The sequence below is a fragment of the Rhinolophus sinicus genome, chromosome 2 (genome assembly GCF_057876585.1).
Source record: "Rhinolophus sinicus isolate RSI-liver-muscle chromosome 2, RSI-T2T, whole genome shotgun sequence".
Lineage (NCBI taxonomy): Eukaryota > Metazoa > Chordata > Mammalia > Chiroptera > Rhinolophidae > Rhinolophus > Rhinolophus sinicus.
Window position 1 is genome coordinate 30,476,695 of NC_142502.1, and position 20,426 is coordinate 30,497,120.

Sequence of the window (20,426 nt, forward strand, 5' to 3'; positions counted from 1 at the left end):
CTAACTCAACCTTTGTGTTTCCATGAAGAGATTGGCAACTGGCTCAGTTCCTGGAAGAACTGACTACTCCTGCTTTGTGTTCCCTCTTACCTTTGCAGTCTTCTCTCCCCACACCCAGAGCACTCACTCCGTAGAGCACTTACTTGACTGCTATTTTTGAGCCGCATTACTGTTTTCTGGTACCATGTTTTTGGCAACGTTTTTGGTAACTTTATTGCTATTTTTGCTAACATATTTTTTGGTAATTCCTCCTTGAGAACTGAGACATTACTAAATGCATAGTAGTCAAATAAATGTGTAAATTAGTGACTAAATAATTGACTGTGTCAGTTTCGTTTTTTAAAGACTTGAAATACCTGGCGAATCTTAAAAGAACCAAATTTGTGACTTTTCGTGAAATTGAAAAAAAATGTTTCTACTTGATCACTCTACTTCCATATTTTATCGATTCTAAGATGTATACTAGTTTCATTCACATTTAAACATCTCTGAAATTGGGATACAGCTTACAATTGGTGGTTTTCATAATTACTGGCAATATTTTTTCTTGACCAGTGATTTGCAAAATAATGAATGGTTTCTTAGCTTTGGTAGACTATAATGAAACCAAACTCACCTTAATATGCATATACTGCTTTATATACCTATCATAGAATAATGGGGAAAGCATGGCTTTTGAACTAAAGGAATTTTCTTGTGAATCTTGGCTCTGCTTTATTTTTATTTTTTTTTAAAATCTGGGCAAAGAAGTTGCCCTGACATTAATCTTTGGGTTGCAGTATTCCCATCTGTATGCTAGGAATAAAGCATTCATATTAGGCTTGTGCCTTATAGGCAGTCAATGAACAAATTCAGTGACTGCCTGTTCCTTTTTCCTCTCTACCTCCTCCATCAGCTTATTTGTGCCTTAGAACAGCCCTGTCTGGTAGGAACATGTAATTTCCATTTTACAGGTTCAGAAAGAGGTTTAGCAGTATGAATGAGTTAAGAGAGAGAGATTTCTGGAGCTTCTGATTTTCCATAAGTCTCCATGTTCTGTTGGGCTTTCTCACAGGTAACTATCGACATAGGTGAGAGCTTAGCTACTTTTTTGCGGATAAATTTCCTTAGGCAGCCTGTGTAATAATTTTACACAATACCTTAATAATAATATCACACAGTACATCCTCTTTGGAAAGGATTTTGCCTCTTGCCCTCATCCTGTAAACAAGGATGGGCCTCTATTTAAAGAAGAGGAAAAGGAAGAGGGAAAAGGATATTATATCACCTGGCCTAGCATTTTTGGGAGCAGATGTTTTCCTCATCTCATTGTTCACAGAAAATTGGTTCAAGACAGTGTATAAACCAAGTGTTCAAACATACTGTGATTCATAAATCAATTCATACTATTCTTGCGTTTGGATAGAGCAAAACTATGAGGATGGATTGAAATTAAAGATTGGTGCTGAAACCTCAGGGCTTAGTGCAAAACCCAAAGCCAATTATCAGTGTTATACTGTGACAGACCAATAGACAGTGGATATTAGACCTCCAGGCCTTAAACATCCAGGGTGGAATCACTGGTAGCTGTGGAAATTACTTTTATATTTTCTCAGTGGAACCTGAAAATTTTCAATTACAATTTTTTTTTTTTTTTAGCTTCAGCATTTCTTTTTTTGTATTTGGTAATCCTGTTTTTAATTGGGTTCCAAATGGATCAAATAACAAGGAAATAGACTTATTTTAGTAATCAAATGTCGTCAAACTTAAATGAAGAGGATATGGGTGCCAATTGTTTGCAGTGCAGTTAGGTTCCTAAGTGTGCCTACCTAGACGGCTTCCCAGACTCTGCCAAGGGCTAGTTGTATGATTCCGGGCAGGGCACTGATACGTCTTACAGCTCTAGCATCCCTGTAGGTAAGATGGGGGATTGAGAGAGAAAACATTTGAAAGCACCTAGCAAGTGCATGAGGTTCTCAATAAATTCACCTTTCTCACCTTTCTTCATTCCTTCCTTCGTTTTAATAATTTATTCTTGATTAAAAACTTTCATTTATTGTCTGAAACAGTTTTGAAGTTTAACGGCTCCAAGAGGACTCCCAGTGTGGAAATTAAACATCCCTGAGGAATAGATAAACGCTGCTCTCATCAATGAGGCGGGTACAGGGAAGAACCCTTTAGGCAACTAATTCTTTTAAGAAGAGCTGGCTAGAGCTCCAAAACTTCAAATACGAAAAGAAAGTTTTCAACACTTTCCTTACCTACTGGCTATCCTTCTTAGCCCTTTCCAGGTGCTTGTAACTGCATGTTGCCGGAGGCCTTCGCATGGTGAGATCTTATCAGAGCCTGTCCTCAGAACAACTTTGTTTTTAAGCGTTTGTTGGACATGTCCATTTATCTAGGTTAGATGTCAAGGGGTAAATTTGAACCCCACCCTCTTCCATTCCCACATCCGCAAGTCTACCAGATCTGAAAGATTCTCTTGCTACAGTGTCTCCATGCATTGCCACTGCTACATGGGGAGCTGAGATGAAGGGGTGGGGAGATGAGGTGAAGAGCAAAGTCTGTCATTGCTGGATGGAGTATTATAACACCCTCCTAACTGATAAGCTCTACTGTAATGACCTCTTAATGGATTGCTCTTCTCCATGTTTTCCTCCCATCTAAGCTATTTATAGTCGCCATAGTGTTCTTTCTTCTAGTAGAGCTGATTGTTACTATCTTGCTCAGTAACCTTTTATTATTCCCTGCTACTTATGAAATACAGACTAAATATTTACAAGGCACCAGGAGTTCCTAAACAATTTATATATTTTTCTGTGGGATCTCCCTCTCCTTCTTCCCCTTCCCCATCTTGCATTCATGACATCACTTTGGCTGTGAATACACCTTGACTTTGTGAAAGCAGTCAGTCAGAATTTGTGTCTTAGCTTCTTTTGTTCTCTCTCCTTTGGAAAACACTGTTCTACCCCTCTAATTCAAGACCTAGTGGGTTGTTATTAGTTGATATATGAGTATGTATACTAGAAGTTTCTCTAATTGTAAAATAATAAATGTGTAAAAAAAAATCACACATGCACATTACTTAAATTGTGCCCTCTTTCTTGAAACCTTAATAGGTCTTGGGATTATTTACTTCCTTTTAGTTGTTCTCTTAGCATTTGGGTATTCATTCAACCGTTCCCTGATTTATGTTTTCATTTGTTATGGATGTTTGGTGTTATAATTACAGATGGTCCCCAATTTACAATAAACTCCTGGGTGCTGGGATCGTGTCTGACTTATCTATAGCTCCCTTAGGTTATCTGTTTGAAATGAGCTAGTGGCTGCACTATTACCCCACATGTGATGTCAGTGGTGAAATTGTGGGCTTTTGGAGAAATATGGGGTTTTTTAGAGGCTGGCTTACCAGTCTCCCTCAGAGTACTTCAGCAGTTCACTAGTATCTGCTCTTGGGACATGTCAGGAGTTTCTAATGGGCTCATTTTGTGCCTCTAGTTCACATCGAGGGGGTAGAATGTTTGCTCTGGACAGAAACATTTGAAAATTTATTTTTTAATGTTTAAATGCAACTCTTATCACATTTCTTTTTCTATTTCTCTAACATGTGAATTCTCATAATAGATTGCATGGAATACTGTAAAGGCAGTTTCGAAAGAAATCAAATGCTAGAGGTCTCTGCTCATTTCACTTTGTTTTCTCTAAGTGATGTATCTTTGCAGGGTAAGACAAGTATTACTCTGAGAGGGGCAGACTGGCGGTAAGGAGAATTCTGATATATGTCTCATTTTTCTCACAAAAAATGTGGCTCTACTGCCTTGATTTGAATTCTTGATAATTTACAGTGATATAAATTTTTCAGAACATCACAGAGTATGATTTAAACTCAAAGACTTGGAAGGTTATATTCACCTTCTGGAAAAATTTTTAAAAAACAACTTCTGTTTAACCAGAAGAGGCAATGTGATGTATAATGTGTGTGTGGAAACTCTGAAAGAAGAATCTACCTTTGTCACACCAAGGTGGTTCTCTTCCTCCTTTTCTTCTCTCTCATGACAATTTGTGATGAAAGCTGCTCTTTATGAATTTATGTAGTCTACAGCGTTTGTGGGTGTTTTGTGTTTATGTAAAATGTATTGTGACATGCTTGGAAGGATGATGACTGGAAGGTACTTTATTATGTTTATCATTACATATTAATCCTTACCTGCAGGAGTATGACATATCTGATATTAAACATATAATTTCATTATTGGGAAAGGAAAAATATATGTCTTACATACTTTTAAAGAAAAATATAAAAATGAAACATAGCGGGAAGACAGGTTGAAGGAAAATAATGTACTCTCTACTCTATGTAGTGGAATTCAATTTTTTTTCACTATTTGAATTATAGAGATCCTTACGTGTTTTTTTTGGGTTTTTTTTCTGTGGGGGTGGGGATGGGGTGGGATAGAAATTTTGAAGACATTGTTTAGGAGTGATTCATAAGAGCTAGACATCAGTTCTTACAATAGACATTTGATTGAGCCAGGGACTGTGTGTTGGGGCAGTCTCTGTACTTGAGCACATTATACTGCAAAAAGTACTTTGGTGCCAGGATATGGCATTTGCTCAAATCTTAGGGTTCTGGCTCTGTAAACATCTGCCTAATCAGCTGGTGCATAACCTTTTTTTCCTTAACATCTACTTCCGTAAAAAGAGTCCATTGGACCAGATATACAAGTAGATAAACTTTGGATAACCTCAACCCTGTAATTTTGAGTCTGTTTTAAAATTTCAGAAGACCAAGATCTTCATGATTATAGCCATGCACTTTGAGCCTCTGTATGAAAAACAGCTAGCCAAATTACTATTGAATAGAATGAAGGCAAACAACTCGACTAGATATTTTCAGAGCATATTTTAGGAGCACAAACAGTATAATATAAGCAGATATTTCTCAATAGAGTGAGGTATGCAGTATTTGGGTGAAAATCCTTTATGGGAATGTCTAGAGCAATGGTGCACATTGAGAATATGGAGGCATATTGAGAATCTGTTGAAACTTACGGACTCTGGCTCAAAAAATTCAGTATAAACAATTATATTCAAAACTTTGGACATACTTTACTTATTTAATTGGAAATTTATTCTTTCCCAGATACATAAATTTCTGATATAATAAGTAAATTATATTCAATGAAGCAGCTACATTATACCCAAAGAAGTATATTATACCAAAATTTTACAAAGATGGAATATTTTATTTCCATGATTCTAGATTGCCATTCATTCTAAAACAAATAAACTTAATAGATTGTTGGGAAATAAAAGCCTTGCCACCACATAGTAATCTGATTGATTTCAAGGTATACTCTAATTTCAAAGACATTAAAATATGTTTTAGAATTGAGGGAATATGGCATAATTTTTTAACCATGAATTATGACTCACTTTTTGGAAAAAAATGTACTGGTTATTTCCAGAAAACAAAAATAAAACCCCAAATGGTCAAATAAGCAACAAAGTAAATTCTTCCCAAAATAAATTTTAATAAAAAGGCTGTTTTCCCAAAAGTAATGCACATGTTTTCTTTTATATGTAATTCATTTTGATTTCATTTGGTTAACAACAATTTCTGAAGATATTGAGTCTCAGAGGCATGTGATAGCAGCAAAGAAGATTATAGTTTATATAATTTGCTTTATTGGAGCCTTTTCAAGACAGGCCTATCTGGAGTCCTCGAAGACCCTTAGTTGAAGTCATGTTGGGAAGTCAAGAGTAGTTACTCTTGTTACTCTCCCATTTGTCTGAGTAGAAGCACTTGTAGAGAGCATTGATCCATGATGACATGTGAATTAATTTCTTCACCAGAGAAGCAACATTCTAGGTGCTACATATGTAGATAGAGTACCAGGATTTTTTTCCTCCCCCAGAGTATAATTATGCTTCACCATTTTTGAAGACATTTCTAGCCTTAGACATCTCTCAAAGGGCTCACAAAAAAGAAATTATTCTTCGATGGCATCTGTCTATGCATTTTTATCAAGTATTTTGGTCAATAAAAATAGGATAACTACTCCAGGAAATACTCTAAAAAATTAGAAGAACCACCTTCATTTTAGAGTGGATAAGAACCAATTTATTCCTTTCTCTCTCTCTCTCTCTCTCTCCCCCTTCTCCTCTCTCTCTCTCTCTCTCTCTCTCTCTCTCTCTCTCTCTCTCTCTCTCTCTCTCTCTCTCTCTGTCTTTCTTTCTTCAGTAGAATGATTGCTTCAATTTCCTTGTTTTTCTCCAAGCCACAGATCAGCTCAGCCTTTCCTTTCAGCAGGTCTTCTCCAATTATGGTGACTTGTTTTACTTGACAAGGAGATAAGCATCCTTTGTAATCTCAGGACAAGGCTTTGGTATTGGAGCAAATCTAAGTATTGATAGAATCCCAGATGTTTCAAATTGAGTCTTTATTCATAAGCAAAATGCTACCATTCCAGAATGTACCTACCTCCACTCTTCCTGACGGTACTTCCAGTTGCATGTGTTTGCAAATGGGTCCCATGATATTCAGCAAAGAAGAGAAAGCCAAACCTAAGGTTAGGGAGGGTTATTACACTTTCTTGCCTTGCCTAACTTCCAACATAGACTACTTTTCATATAGGAGGTGGAGTTACCATGGAGCTAAATGAAATTAAACCTTCAGAGTCTTGCTCTTGCAAGGCCCTTTCCCAGGCCCTGTATTGAATAAATTCTGTAAACTTCAGAGTCCTTAAACCTAGATCTGTCTGTGCCTGATGTGTTTTTTTAAATGGATGTTTATAATCATAATAACCAGAATACTTTTATTTGTATCAGCAGAAACAATTTTAGATATGATGGCATAATGATGACCTATTCAGTCATATGCATACTATGTGCTACACTCCCCTAGTAGTTTGACATAAAAGACCTTTCAAGGTGCCAGAAAAACTAATGTGTTTGTGCCTGTCTGAATGTTAATCTCCATGGTTTTGCATTTACATCAATATTCCATTTGGTTAAACACTTTAGATTTGCTGTAGATTATCTTACCTCGTTAAATATTCATGTGGACTTTTTCATAAACAAAACAGTTAGTTGCAGGACAGCTGTAGCCGGTAATATTTAAGAGCTCATGTTCAATGGTCATATTAATTCAGGTTTACATGTCCTGGTTCTGCCACCTATTAGCTAGGTGACCTCACATTCATCATCTCTAAAGTGGGCTTAATTCTAACACCTATTTCTCAGCGTTGTTGCGACAATTAAATGAGAGTCTGCGTGTGCCATGTCTAGCAAAGGGTAAACATTCAATATTAGCTATTATTATTTATTTGTAGTAAATTCTTTAACTGTAAGAAAGCTCTTTACTAGATGTTTGCCAAGAAGCCTAAATTAGCCTCTGTCAATAGCAGTTATAAATTATCACAGACATGGTTAGTGTTTTCTCTCTGGAGGAACAGTTTACAAAGAAATAATAACTTTGAGAATAATGCAGAAATTTTTAGAGCTACCTGGAGAGAGGGAAAAAGGCTTTTTCCTTGTTGCTCCAAAAGCAAAATTAATAACAATGATGCATTTTCCAAGGAAATAGGTTTAGATTCTGTATTTGGAGTAATTTTTTGTCACAGTTCCCCAGGACAGAATTGGCTTGCTTGCAAGCTTACAAGAATTATTCATACAAAGCCTTGATAAAACATCAGATAGGGGGTATTAGAATACTCCCTCTTCGTTGGTCAATGCTACTGTATAAATCTAGGTTTTTATCACCTACGTAAAACTTTAACTTCACAGTTGATGACTAATTTATTCAAGCTCTTGTTATAATATGTTATTGTGAATTGAGTTTAACTTTGCCAGTTGAAAGGTCAGCTTTCACAAGGCCTTGTGTCCTCTTACAGGCTTTCAGTCATCTTTTAGAGTTTGTTTGAGTGTATGCTTTCTCCTTAGTTCATTCCACTTAAAGAGACAAACCAATTGAGAAAAATTTTGATAAATATGTTGATTCCATTGTCATTATGGTACCCTAAAAATATAATTCTGTATTACTAAATAGGTTCCCAAATCAAAATACGAAAACCAGTTAATAAGCTCTTTGATACTACTAATTTTTTTTTCATTATTTTTGACTATGGTTGTGAAATGGAGGCTGAAGTACTATCTCCACCCTATTTTTAACAACCTATTTGGGTACATAAATTACAGCTTCCTTTTTCCTCCTTATGTCATCTAGCATACCCTGTTGAAAGGGAATGAATGAAACGAATGTTTAAACTTTTTGATGTTATTTAATTACTTTAAAATGTTTCATAACAGAAGAATGTTTGGCATGCAATCAATAGCCTGGAATATTAGCATCTTCAAGGACGTTAGATTCTTGGTGTTTGTTTAAAGTGATTGTGGAAGGGAGTAAAAAAGTACTTTTGATTTGATAAAATTTGTCTCTATGAGGAAGGGTAATGTGCTATAAGGGATGAACTCTCGCTAAATCTTGGTAGGTTTGGGGTGTGAATAAGAAGAGGCTTTCAAGAGAGCATACTGGTAGTAGGGTTGGCTTCCATGATTGTCAGAAGAAAATTCTGAAAACCATTTCTAATCTACTTGAGACATTATGTGGGGCTGTGTACACCTCGGCACACTGCTACCAGTAGTCTGCCTGTGACAGCCAGTGCCCTCAGACCAGTAACAACAGGGCTTAGTGGGAGGAAAGGAGTCCAGAGGATTTCCATGTACCTGAAAGTTAAATTAGTAGAATTCAAATTTTATGTACTAAGCTATGTAAATCAACTTATACCACATCTTATTTTCTGCCTCAAAAATTAAAAAGCATGGTTATTGTGAACCCAAATATTATTTTGAGCCTGTAAAACAGTTACATTGTAATCTGTATGTTGTGATTTATTTGTTATGAAACAAGTGGAGAGAGTATAAATAGGTAAAGGTATAACTTAATCATCATTTCAGTTAAAACTGGACAAAATCTTCCTTTATCATGCGTTGTCTCATTAGAGTTGTCAGTGCTTATGGCTGTTAATAGACATGTGTGACACTGACAGACAGGGGATATAGCAAAGGAGAAAGGAAATATAGAAGAAAAAAAGGGATGAAGACAAAGAAAAAGGTCCAGGGAAGTAATAGGAATGAAGGAGTGAGATGGAGAGAAAAAGAGAAGGAAAGAATTTCCAAGAGGTAGAGTGTATGGCCTATCACTGATAATTGTATAAGGTAGGGATTTCTGTAGTTTTGCATTTCAGAGCAGCTACATTAAAAAAAAAAAAAAAAGTGTTAAAGTGGGGAGCATTAATCATTAATCATAAAGACATTAAAAAGATAGAACTCATACACTCCAATAGACTTCCCTTTTGCCACTCTTCCTGTGTTTTTCATTTTGCCTGAACTGGTGAACATTTTATCATAGGTTCACACTGGTATGTGCATGGAACCCACTTGTCTAATATTACCACTTTTAATTAAAAAATTTAGTATACTTTCTAAGGACACATTAAGTTTATGCAATCCATCCAGTCAACATTCACTGAAGGCCCACTATGTGGAAGGATGAAGTTACATGTGGAAAGGAAGAGTAAAGAATGACAGTGCGAACACGGAATGGTATCTGACAGATGAGATGGAGACTTGTGTGAGTAAGGTAGCAAGCACATTCAGTGTTCTACTCAAAAGTTTGGAAGTGGTTCTGTCAGTGATGGGGAGCCAGTGAAAATTTTTAAGCAAGGAGAGACATCATTTGGGTCTGTGCTTGGGTGAGATAATGTGCAAAATAATTTAGAGGAGAAGGCAAATAAATTAGTTAAAAGGCTGTTGTAAAACTGAAGCAAAGACAATTATAGGGTGTGGAAGGGTTTGAGGATAGAAAGGAGACCTCAGGTAGAGCCCTAAGGAGGTAGAATTGCAAAGATTGAACAACTAATTGTGGAGGGGGAGGAAGGAAGCTATAATAAGCTTATTTTAAGGAAGACTTTTGTAAATGACAGTAAGCTGTAGTTATGAAAGAGAGGATTAAAAATAAATTGAAAATACTTTAAGTGTGTGTATATAGGAATAAAGTACTTATTCTTCATGATTATTTTAAATAATAAAAAAGTGTAAATAGTATGCTTATGGAGTGATGATGTTGAAAACTTGTTTATGAAGAATTTTAGATGACTAATAGATCATAAAGATTAACAGCAACCACAAAAAAACCCCCACTTCACTTCAGACTAGCAGGCATGTAGAAGACAGTAGAATTTTTTAGGGGAGAAAGACTAGGAACAACTCTTGTGTTTTTTCATAACTGTCAAGCTTGTTTCCTAATCTACAAAACAAAGAATAACGTGGTGGTTAAAACGAATGGAATTTAGCCTAGAATTCTGTTCAAATCCAGCTTCTGGCATGGAAAAATTGTATTATCTTAGACAAGCTACTTAACCCGTCCCTCAGCTTCACTTTCCTTGTACTTTGAAAAATGCAGATGCTAATGCTAATGATATGTATGTTGTAGTGTGTGTGTGTGTGTGTGTGTGTGTGTGTGTGTGAGAGAGAGAGAGAGAGAGAGAGAGAGAGAGAGAGAGAGAGAGAGAGAGTTGAACTGAATTGAATGAGAGAATACACATGAAACACTTGTCACACAGAGAGCCTGGCATATAGTAGGTGATTAACAGATTTTTAAGTACTTTTCCTATGCTCAGTAATAACATTTAACAGTGTTGACAGATGTAGCTCTTTTTGGTTCTGAAGAGTGTTTTGGTGAAAGCAAGAGGTAAACTTGGCATTGGTTTTTATGGGAAAGAAGACCACATTCCAGGATACACAATGATTTTTATGAGGATGTTTTTAACTGGACAGAAGGGGTGAATAAAGCCTTTCTTGTGACCTGTAATTGCAGTTTTGCAGCAGGTTCGTTGGTTTCTGCTGTGGTTACTATTATTGCTGAACCTGAAGGGGTTAAGAATTGTCCTTACTCATGTTACATGAAGTAGCAGAAATTATCAGATGGAAACAGGAATTGGGAAGGGAAAAAAAGGCTCTGCAGTAACTCGTTTTCTGGCCAAGCCGGCATGTACTGAAATTGATGAGAGGAGCCTACAACCTGGCAGTTTAATCAGATCTGAATTTCTCCTGGGTGGTGGCAACAAGTCACCTCCTATCCCTTAACTAAAGCCGCTCTGAGTGGAATGGCCCCTGGTAGAAACAATACTGAGTCACAGCTCTTTTCATTGGAGAGCCAGGCAGTCCTTCAGTGGAGAGGCCCCGCCCCTCCCGTGTGAATCGCTGGCCTCGGGAGGAGGAGCCGGCGAATGTTAATGAGTGGAGTTGCCCGGCGAGCCAGGAACTTCATTCTTCTTTTCTGTGTCGAGACTGCAGAAATTATGCCCCTTCTCTCACCATGAGCTGGCTTTCCAGTTCCCAGGGAGTTGTGCTAACTGCCTACCACCACAGCGGCAAGGACCAGGCCGTGGGGGAGAGCCAGGGCAAGGATGGGGAGCAAGCCACCTCGAGGTAAGCCCTGGTATTGGAAAGCCAGAGAACAAAACAAAAACCTCCTACCAGCTCCAGGAAAGAAGTGACAGGGAAGTTGGTGTGGGGAGAAAGAGGACTCCGCATGTGGAACCTAACCTCCAACAGCAGCAGAAATGCTTGGCAGGGGTTCTCTATGTCCTTTGCATCTCATCCAGCCCAAGTCTGAAATAGCCCATATAATTATTGGTGAAGAAGGATAAGAAGGAACCGGGGCTATGGCTGTCAGACTTGTTGCTCAGCAGGTGCATTTGCAAATGCTGAAAGATCAAATGACTATATTTGAAACACTTCCTCTGAGATGGAATTCTTGAATGGGCTGGAGGCTCAGCTGCTGGAACTGCAGGCTGGGAATGTGTGCCAGCAAGCAGGGGGGAGCTGTTCATTGTACAAGCTGCTGTTAGCATGTAGTTTTTTGTCCCCTGTCCTTGCTGAATGCAAACTTCTTAGGCAACAAGCCCAAGAAAGACACTGGCCTGTGGCAGTATGTTTCCTATTCTTTTGTGTATGTGGATTTTTGGGGGGTGGATGGTGGGGACTTTCAAAAAGGAGTTTTTGTCAGGAGCCAGTCCTCTGCTGCCAGAGTGAAACGTGGTTAATGTTAAATCACTTTATAGGTTGAGAGGGCAAATGTTCTACAGACCACTGAGTTGCGTGATACCTTTCTCTCTATCTGTGTACTTTGTTCTGTTTTCCAAGGGCTTTTTTCCTTTTTCCCCTTAACGACCTTCTCCCTAGCTGAATATTTTTAACTCAGTCTGAGATATAAATTGTAAATATTGGCCTAGACGCCTGCAAAAAGCAAATGCTATCCTAATTGTGTAGGACACTAAATTCCTTATCAGCAAGCATGGTTCCTCTTTGACGTTTGAATGTGATGATAAAACCTTTGTTCCTGTGTGACTGATGCTTATGCTCAAGCTGAAATAATGCCTTCTTTCATTTGTTTTAAAACCCCCACATGTGGGGGAGGGGAATAAAAATCAAAGGAATGGCTATAATACTTTGCCTTAGATTCCCAGGCTGACCAGTACTTTTCCTCACATAGCAACCACAGGATGTAGTCCACGGAATGAATTCATTTCCAGAGATAAAAGGGAATTGCTGCTTGGGCCTTAGATGAGTTACCAGTTTATTTTCTACTGTTTTAAGTATTTTCTGTGAGAGATCATAAAGTGTTTCTGTCTGTTTTTCTGTAGAACACTGCTATAGTAGGAACCTTTCAGCAGGAAGCAGCCTGCGATACCAACCCCCTGCCATCCATAACTTGGAGTCCACATGACAGTCAAAATGGCCAGAATTGTGCAAATTTTGCACATTCTCCTGTGACTTTATTCTGGGTTGGCCTGAGTTGCTGAGCTGAATCTTGGATCTTGATTGTGAGAGTGGAAAGAACCTTAGGGACATTGAGTCCAAGCTTCTCATTTTCACCTCAAGGACTCAAACCTCAGGAATTAGGTTGTTACAAGGTCTTTGGTTCTAGGCCATTGCCTCCGGCTGCTTATCCAGTTCTGGAGACTTTATGTTGTGTTTGCAGTTTTACAGCCTGTTGTGGGTGGCCTATACCTGAGTGGGTTGAGAGAACACAAGAGAGGAACGGATCATTCTCAACCTGTGCCAAAGCAGAATTTAGAGGTACTGAGGTGGCAGGGTGGGCAGCTGCTCACACAGTGAGTGCTCTCCTGGGGCTGCTACAGCACCAGGTCTGATGATCCCAAATGCCTCCCTTGCTGGCTGTCAAATTGCTCATTCATAACGACCCCAAATTCCCACTACTGACTAGGGTCCTTAGGTGCAGTTATGGCTGGAGAAGATGGGAGCCCTGGTTGGAGGGCTGAGAGGAAAGGCAGGAGGGAGGGAGGACAGTCCTTATTAGCTTTTGCCCTTAGCGTGGAATAATGTATCAGATAAGCTTAGTGTTATTTTGGGAGGTACCCTGTTTAGACTGGAAGGGTTGAGATACTGGAAGTGAGTGGGAGGGGAATGGATGGAGGGTGGAGTGATTTAAGGTTGGGATGGGGTCAGGATTTCACCCACTTAAAAATGGTGGTGGCGGAGGGCATGCACAGGGCTTCGACTCTGGCTGGGATGGTCAGTTAGTGGGAAGCTGCTCGGAGGTACAAGGTTGATGCGTATTTTAAAAAACTCTTCCAAAGGCAAAATCAAACCTAAACAAGCAAAACTTAAGAAAAGTTAGACTTTGTCCCTCCCCCCACTCACCTATTTAAAAGCTGCTGGAGGGAGCACAGAAATGTAACTGCTTGTTGAAAGATTTTGTCTCTTCAAAGTAATATGCACTTTGAGGAACTATTTAATCAAACATTTAGTTTAATAAGATGAACTCATGTATATGCCGTTTGAAAAATGTGAAGGACTACATAGATGATTTAGGATATTTACAAAGTGTTTGATTTTTAGCCTTGTTTTACCAAGACCTTTTTTCCCCCCACTGTTTTGGTCTTTGGGGAAGCTGAGATAGTAGGGAACTAATCATTTTGTAAGTTATCTGTTAGTCTAAAATTCCCTCCATTCCATTTATTCCTTTTTATCAGGATACATTCATTAGATGCCAGCTTAAGAAATTCCTCCTACTGATTAGAGCCTCTCAAATATTTACAAAATCCTGTTTTCAATTTATGTTGTCTTATTTCCTCCTCAAAACATTAGGATTTAAAGAAATATGCTAACATTAGTTGTTCTGACTGACTTGTAGACAGTCAAATGTTTGCAAAGGAAACCACTTTTTATGAGTAGCTATATTTATAAGACTATTTACTTGTTACCTTTCAGGCGGGTTTCTTAATGTTTACTTTTGCAAAGCTATTTTTCAAAGAATACTGCATTTTGTCTATTCTTACTGTTCACCTTTGACTTTCCTGCCATGTTAAGAAAAACTATTGTCTGCTTTGTATCTGTTTTTTTGCTAATATTTTGATAAATACCGTGTTTCCCCGAAAATAAGACCTAGCCGGACCATCAGCTCTAATGCGTATTTGGGAGCAAAAATGAATATACGACCCAGTCTTATTTTAATATAAGACCAAGTCTAATATAGTATAATATAATATAAGACCGGGTCTTATGTTAATTTGTGCTCCAAAAGACGCATTAGAGTTGATGGTCTGGCTAGGTCTTACTTTTGCAGAAACACAGTATGAATGTTGAGTGACATTTTCCTTCTTATTTGAACTTTCAGCTCTAGTTGACATATGAGATTTTTTTTTCCATGCCTGCTTTATAGATGTATGGCATTTATCATGTAGGGTCTTGTTTTGTTGCCTCCATGCACCAATGCTGTCGAAGAAGCAGACCAAGAGGTACCACGTCATGGTGATGTAACCGTGACACTCTGAGCTCTGGGGCCAGCCTGCCTGGGTTCAAGCCCGACTCTGTCACTCATTAGCAATGTGGTCTTGGAGGAATTATTTAACTCTCTATTTGTGAATTGAACTTCATACTAGCTTTTACTTCACTGGGAGGAGTAAGTGGGATGATCCATGTAAAGCCCATGGAACAGTACCTGGTTCATAGCTAGCTGCTCCTTTCCTTAACAGTAAGTAGGTAAAGGAAAGGAAGGAAATTATCGAGCCTTTCGACATGTAACCTAGTCTTCCTCGTTTGAGAAACATTTTCATAAATATTTTGTTATGTGTTAAGATACACGGACGTAATCTATGTACTTACCCAAAAATGGCATAACTGAAAATTAACCATAATATATAAAGAAGTTCAGGCCTTTGAAGTTTGGAAGACCTTGGAATGTCCTTGGATCTACGGCAACATTTACAATTTGAACTGGTGACAGCCACTTATAGCAGGTCTGCCTTGGGTCACTAGTGGACCACACTGAAGTCAGCAAACATTGACTTTTATGGTAAGATGGAGTGTGGGTGGGTCCTCGTTTAGGAACTACTACCGCCCAGTGTGCCCCATGGAAGAGGACTACCATCTTCATATGCTTAGTTTCGTTAGAGACTTTTTCAAGTCCTACCACATTTCTCGGTTCTAGGAACTTACGTAGGAAGCATAACCATTTGGTCACTGAGTCACTCCATCTATAATTGCTAAGCTCTTACTGTATGTCAGGCAGTTCTCCAAGAGCTGGGGCTATAATGTAGAACAAAACAAATACCTACGCATGAGAGAGGGGAACGTGGAGTGGAAAATGAAGACCTGAGCAGGTGAGCCTTGCAGATATCTGGGGATGAGTTAGGGGAAGAGCTTTTGAAGCAGAGAGAGGTTAGGAAGTGTAGAAGCCAGAAGTCTGGAGTGAGTCCAACAGCAAGCGCCCCGAGGAACAAAGAGCCCTGCATGGCTGCAGTGGTGGGAATAAATGGGGGTGAGGAGGAGAAAACAAGGTGGGGCGGGCAGATCTGATGGCTTTGTAGACCACCTGAAGAATTTAATTTTTGCTCAGAGTGAGATGAGAAGCCAGTGAGTGGAGAGGGTTTTGGATGTGGGAGGAATAGAGCATATTTTGGTTTTAAAAGCCCCCTCTGGCCGTTGTGTTGATTGTAGACTGTAGAGAGATAAGGATACTCAGAAGGGTAAAGTGATGGTGACTTGGGCCAAGGTTTCAGTTGTTTGGGTAGCAGAGGTGGTGAATGCTGAGATATTTTGAAGGTAGAGCCGGTAGGATTTCCTGATGTTTGTGGTATTTGAGCAAATGAGACTAAAGAGCTCTGCGAGGTTTCGCCTATGCAACCTCATTGATTTAGATGGGGAAGACTTCCAGAGTGGAAGGAGGTGGGGTGGGCAAGATCTGCAGCTGTTTTAGACATGCAACTCAGAAACACCTTGAGAGAAGCTTTATGGGAAGGACATAGTTGTCTTTCTTTCTTGATGAAGTCAGTTTGTACATGAATTCACAGCATTTAAAAAAAAAATCTATGTATTGTATCATGAATAGAGTTCTTTCTGAATTCGTGTATTTTCTGAAATTATGTATATTTTTGTGGGAAAGGGGTGGTAAAGAATTTTTGTAATGCAGTTATGTAATAAGTGAAGTAACATATCTTTTTATTTTTTCTAACCTTAGCTTTTAAGACATGTTTTTCTCATTCTAATTTTGCAGGATTTAGTGACCAAATGCATTTTTAACCTGTCAATATGGATAATTGTTTTCTAAATCAATATAGTCCTCCACTTCATGATCTAAGAGTACTTTCTAAAAACTTATTTTCTTTATCACTTCGTTTAGAAGCCTTATCTGTAATTTTCTCTTGAACTGTGAAAAGACACACCCAGTGTTCCAACGGCAGGTCTTAGTTTTATACAGAGGTATGTGATATTTGACTTTTTACTGCCGTAATCTGCGAGGCTTGTGATTTGATTTTTGTGGGCCTTTTTCAAGTTATCTTCATGGAATTTATATTAACGTTATGCCTTTCATATGTAAGGATTTATAAATCTTAAGCCCAGCCCCCATCCCACCTCCCCACCCAAAAAAAAACAACTGTTGAAAACTTTCCTTGTTTTCCATGGCACATGTAATTCTTTCACTCTCCACCTGCCCTGTGCACCCTTGTCTATCTTTTCTAAGTGGGACTTGTGTTTATTCAAAAGTTTATGTTTGTTCTTTTCATGTTTTAAGTTCTTAGTATTATGCTTTTAAGCGTATTGCAGCAAAATTAACTCCCCAAAATTGATGCATTTAACAATGCCCATGATTACTGTATGGCAGTTAAGCTTAAATCGGACCACCAAAATGAATTTTTTTTTCTCTTATTTTTAAATTCCTTGTTAGCTGTAAACATGAGTATCGTTCACACATTAGAAAAAGGACCCAGCATTCTAGACGCCAAGGCTGCACTTATCTGAAGTGAAGTTTCCTATGTTCCATGGTCATGGGTCTGTGAGGTCTCCCTCCCTTTGGCTGCCTTTTCTCTGATGCCTCTTCTTGATTCAGATCTGTCTGAGGGTCCTGACAGGCCTCTCTACTTGTCATCCTAGTGGTGTCAGTGTGAGAGAGCTCAGAACTGCAGAAACTTGAGGCGTCCAGGCTGTTGCTTGGGTGGTGATGGTGTTGGGGGGGAGTGGAAGGGTCAGGGTGGGAGGAGCGGTTAACAGCATGATGTCCATACTTGGTTTGAGAAAGAAGGTGTGCTGTCAGTTCTCTCCTGAGCTCTCTCCGCTAGGTGATTTCTGTCCTTATCCAAACCTTTCATTTCATACAAATACTTCTGAGATGGAATGTTTTGTTGTAAAAGTTTTAGGTGGTACTGATATTTAATGACTTTTTTCTTTGATAGGAGGAAATAGAGAATAAGAAGTCTTATTTGAGGAGAGTGGGAATGCATAAAGTTGTTACAAGTAGATCAGGGCAAAGGGGAGCAGAAGGGATGATGTAAGGGACAGATTCTTTTTACTTCTATGATTGTTGCTGTGAGCTGGCCAAGTTTATCCCTTTTTTTTGCAAGAAGTAAACAGAAACCATGGAGACCAGTGTGGCCAGTTACTACATCTGGAATCTTTCCCATAGTCAAGTCCAGTAAGTATCTGAATTCTGTGTTGAAAAAGAGTGTGAAATGTCATCTCTTTTACACGTGTTATTTGGTAGTTGCTTTTTGGCTGCAAAGAACCCTTACGTGTCTTTAGGGACAATGAGGTTTCTTGCAGGCGTGTCTGCCACAGGGAAAGGATACCTCACCTGTCCTTTCCCTCAGCAACTGGCCATGTGGCCTGTTTGCTCTCTCTTTAAGACTATTCTTTTCTGTCTACTGGCTTTATAATCTCATCATTCCGAGCTAGAGCATAGCTCTTAATGGATGCCTCAGCCTTGCTGCCATCTGTCATCTTATATCTCATGGCAAATAGACCCATCTCGCTGTTACCTAATTTCAAATTCTTGAGGAGGCATCTGATTTGCCAGTGAATCTTTTTGAGTGTCCCCAGACAGCCTATGATTTGACCATATGGGATGTGTTTTTGTTTTTTTTTTCCATTTGGGTTCTTTTTAGAGAAGCAGAGCCTGTGGGTAGGACAGATTCCTATAGAAGGGATGTCACATCTTTGCGAAGATGTTTAGAATGTGGCATCTTTGTTAAGCTATGTAGGACATCATACGTTTATCTGTTTCCTCATCTATGAAATGAGCATAATAATGCTCTGTCTGCTTCATAAAGTTAATTGTAAAGTTCAAATATGTAGCTTTGGAGAGTTTTAAAAAAATATGCAGGTGAGGAGGAATATTACAAATCCTTTTCAATACTAAATCTTAAATTTTCCCTTAGACATTTCACTCACTGAACCAGAATTATCATGCTGAACTTTTTCGTTTATTTGCATTTTATTTTTTTTGCTGTGTACTAAAATGTAAGTTCCTTGGGGTAGAGACCTTGCTGTTTTTTGTCCTTTACACCTAGGCCTTAGCAAAGTGCTGGACCTACCCCAGGCAGGTAATAAAAGTTTGAATAAATGAATGAGTGTGAGAGGGAGGAGGGTGTAGTGATTACAGACACAGACTTTGGAGCGAGACCGTCCAGGTCGGAGTCCTGGTTCTGTCATTAAATAGCCTTGTGACTTTGGACAAGTTGTTTAATGTCAATGGGCGTCAGTTTTTTCTTTTCCTTCTGCAAATTGGGGATACTAATCCCTTATTCAAGAGTTTATGAGGATTGAATGAGTTAATATAGGTAAGTTACTTAGAAGAGTGCTTGACATAAAGCACTATTTTCTATGATGATTCAGGGCAGTCAAAGATGGTGAATTAATTTGGAAATACTGCTAGAAAGCATTTTTGATATTGATTTGTAAATGGTTTGGGAAAACCATGTTTACTTTTATGCATATGCAGTATAGCCTCTTAATTTTAACATTTGTGGGATGAGTTATAAAATATCTCAGATTATATTTATTTTAATGACTACGAAGACTACCCAAAATATATCTTAAAAGGGGCATTAAAGGTATTGAACCCATGTTAGGACCAGGTGAGGCTTTTGAGTAGCTTTTTATAGTTTAGCTTGGGCAAATGTAAATTTTAAAATAATTTCCACTCTTAATAAGATGGAAAATCATGTCTTGTGGAAGGAGGAAAAGTTATTTGTTCATATACCTCAAAGAGCGAATTGACTCTAGGTTATTTGAATACTTGCAGGTAAAAGTACTGGTCTATAGCTAAAGTAACGTATTTGAGGAAAGGATGGTTTTACACCTTTTTCCCCTTAAAATATATGTGTGTACTTTATGAACCGCTGTTGGTCTTGACCAAGAAGTGATTTTTCCTGCAGTAGAGCTCAGTTGCTGACATCCGTGGCATAGATCTGGGGGATGTGCCCACACCCCCAACTTCCCCATCCCTGTGTCCCCTCTTCTTTCCCACTTAGTGCACATCTTTGAAAACTGCGCTGCTGATTTCCCTCTTTATCCATATCGTCAATAATAAATTTACCTTGTATGACTACTGTGCACTCTGCCCTACGCTAGGAAACGGTCTACATAGCCAGCTCTCAAATCCTTCCCTACACCTGCACTTCAAGTTGGTATATAAACTGCAGCGCCTGCTTCCAAGTGGCTCATGAGAGCAGCCTATTTGCTTCCACCTCTAAGAAACTGGGGACTTTGGGGGGGAGGGGAAGTATCTAGAGGAAGGAATGAGGTGTTGAACTGGAGGGAGGAGAGAGATGTATGCCACTTAGAAATGCGGAAGCCATTTTCTATGGGGGGAAAAGAGCATTGTTGTGCTGGAGTCCCTGCTCGCTGCGCCATGTGTCGTTTGGGGGGGCCTGCGGGATCTCAGCTCCCGCTCTCCCCACATAAGAACACAGGATGTGGCTAGGCCAAAAAGGAACACCCACGGAGTCATAGGTAGGGGAGTCATACCGCTATATTCTCTCTGGTGGCTGGGCGAGACACATGCACGTGGCATGTAGCCACAGGATCCGCAGTCCGCTGCCATTCACTTCTCTGCCTGCCAACCAACCAACTAATCATCC

General features: G+C 38.9%; 1 protein-coding gene across 4 annotated transcripts in view; it reads left to right on the forward strand.

Annotated features, from left to right (window-relative positions):
• The window catches only part of ARHGAP18 (Rho GTPase activating protein 18), a 173,680-nt gene that overhangs the window by 37,652 nt on the left and 115,602 nt on the right, over positions 1 to 20,426 (forward strand). For 2 of the 4 annotated variants that reach the window (XM_019729431.3, XM_019729435.3), the window contains exon 1: positions 11,274 to 11,472. The exons of 1 other annotated variant lie outside the window; for it this stretch is intronic. In XM_019729431.3, coding sequence (XP_019584990.3) covers positions 11,360 to 11,472 — 113 coding nt within the window. In that variant the 5' untranslated portion in view covers positions 11,274 to 11,359. Of the gene's footprint in view, positions 1 to 11,273; positions 11,473 to 15,568; positions 15,672 to 20,426 lie in introns of those variants that run through there. One more of the 4 variants, XM_019729434.3, reaches the window with a different exon arrangement.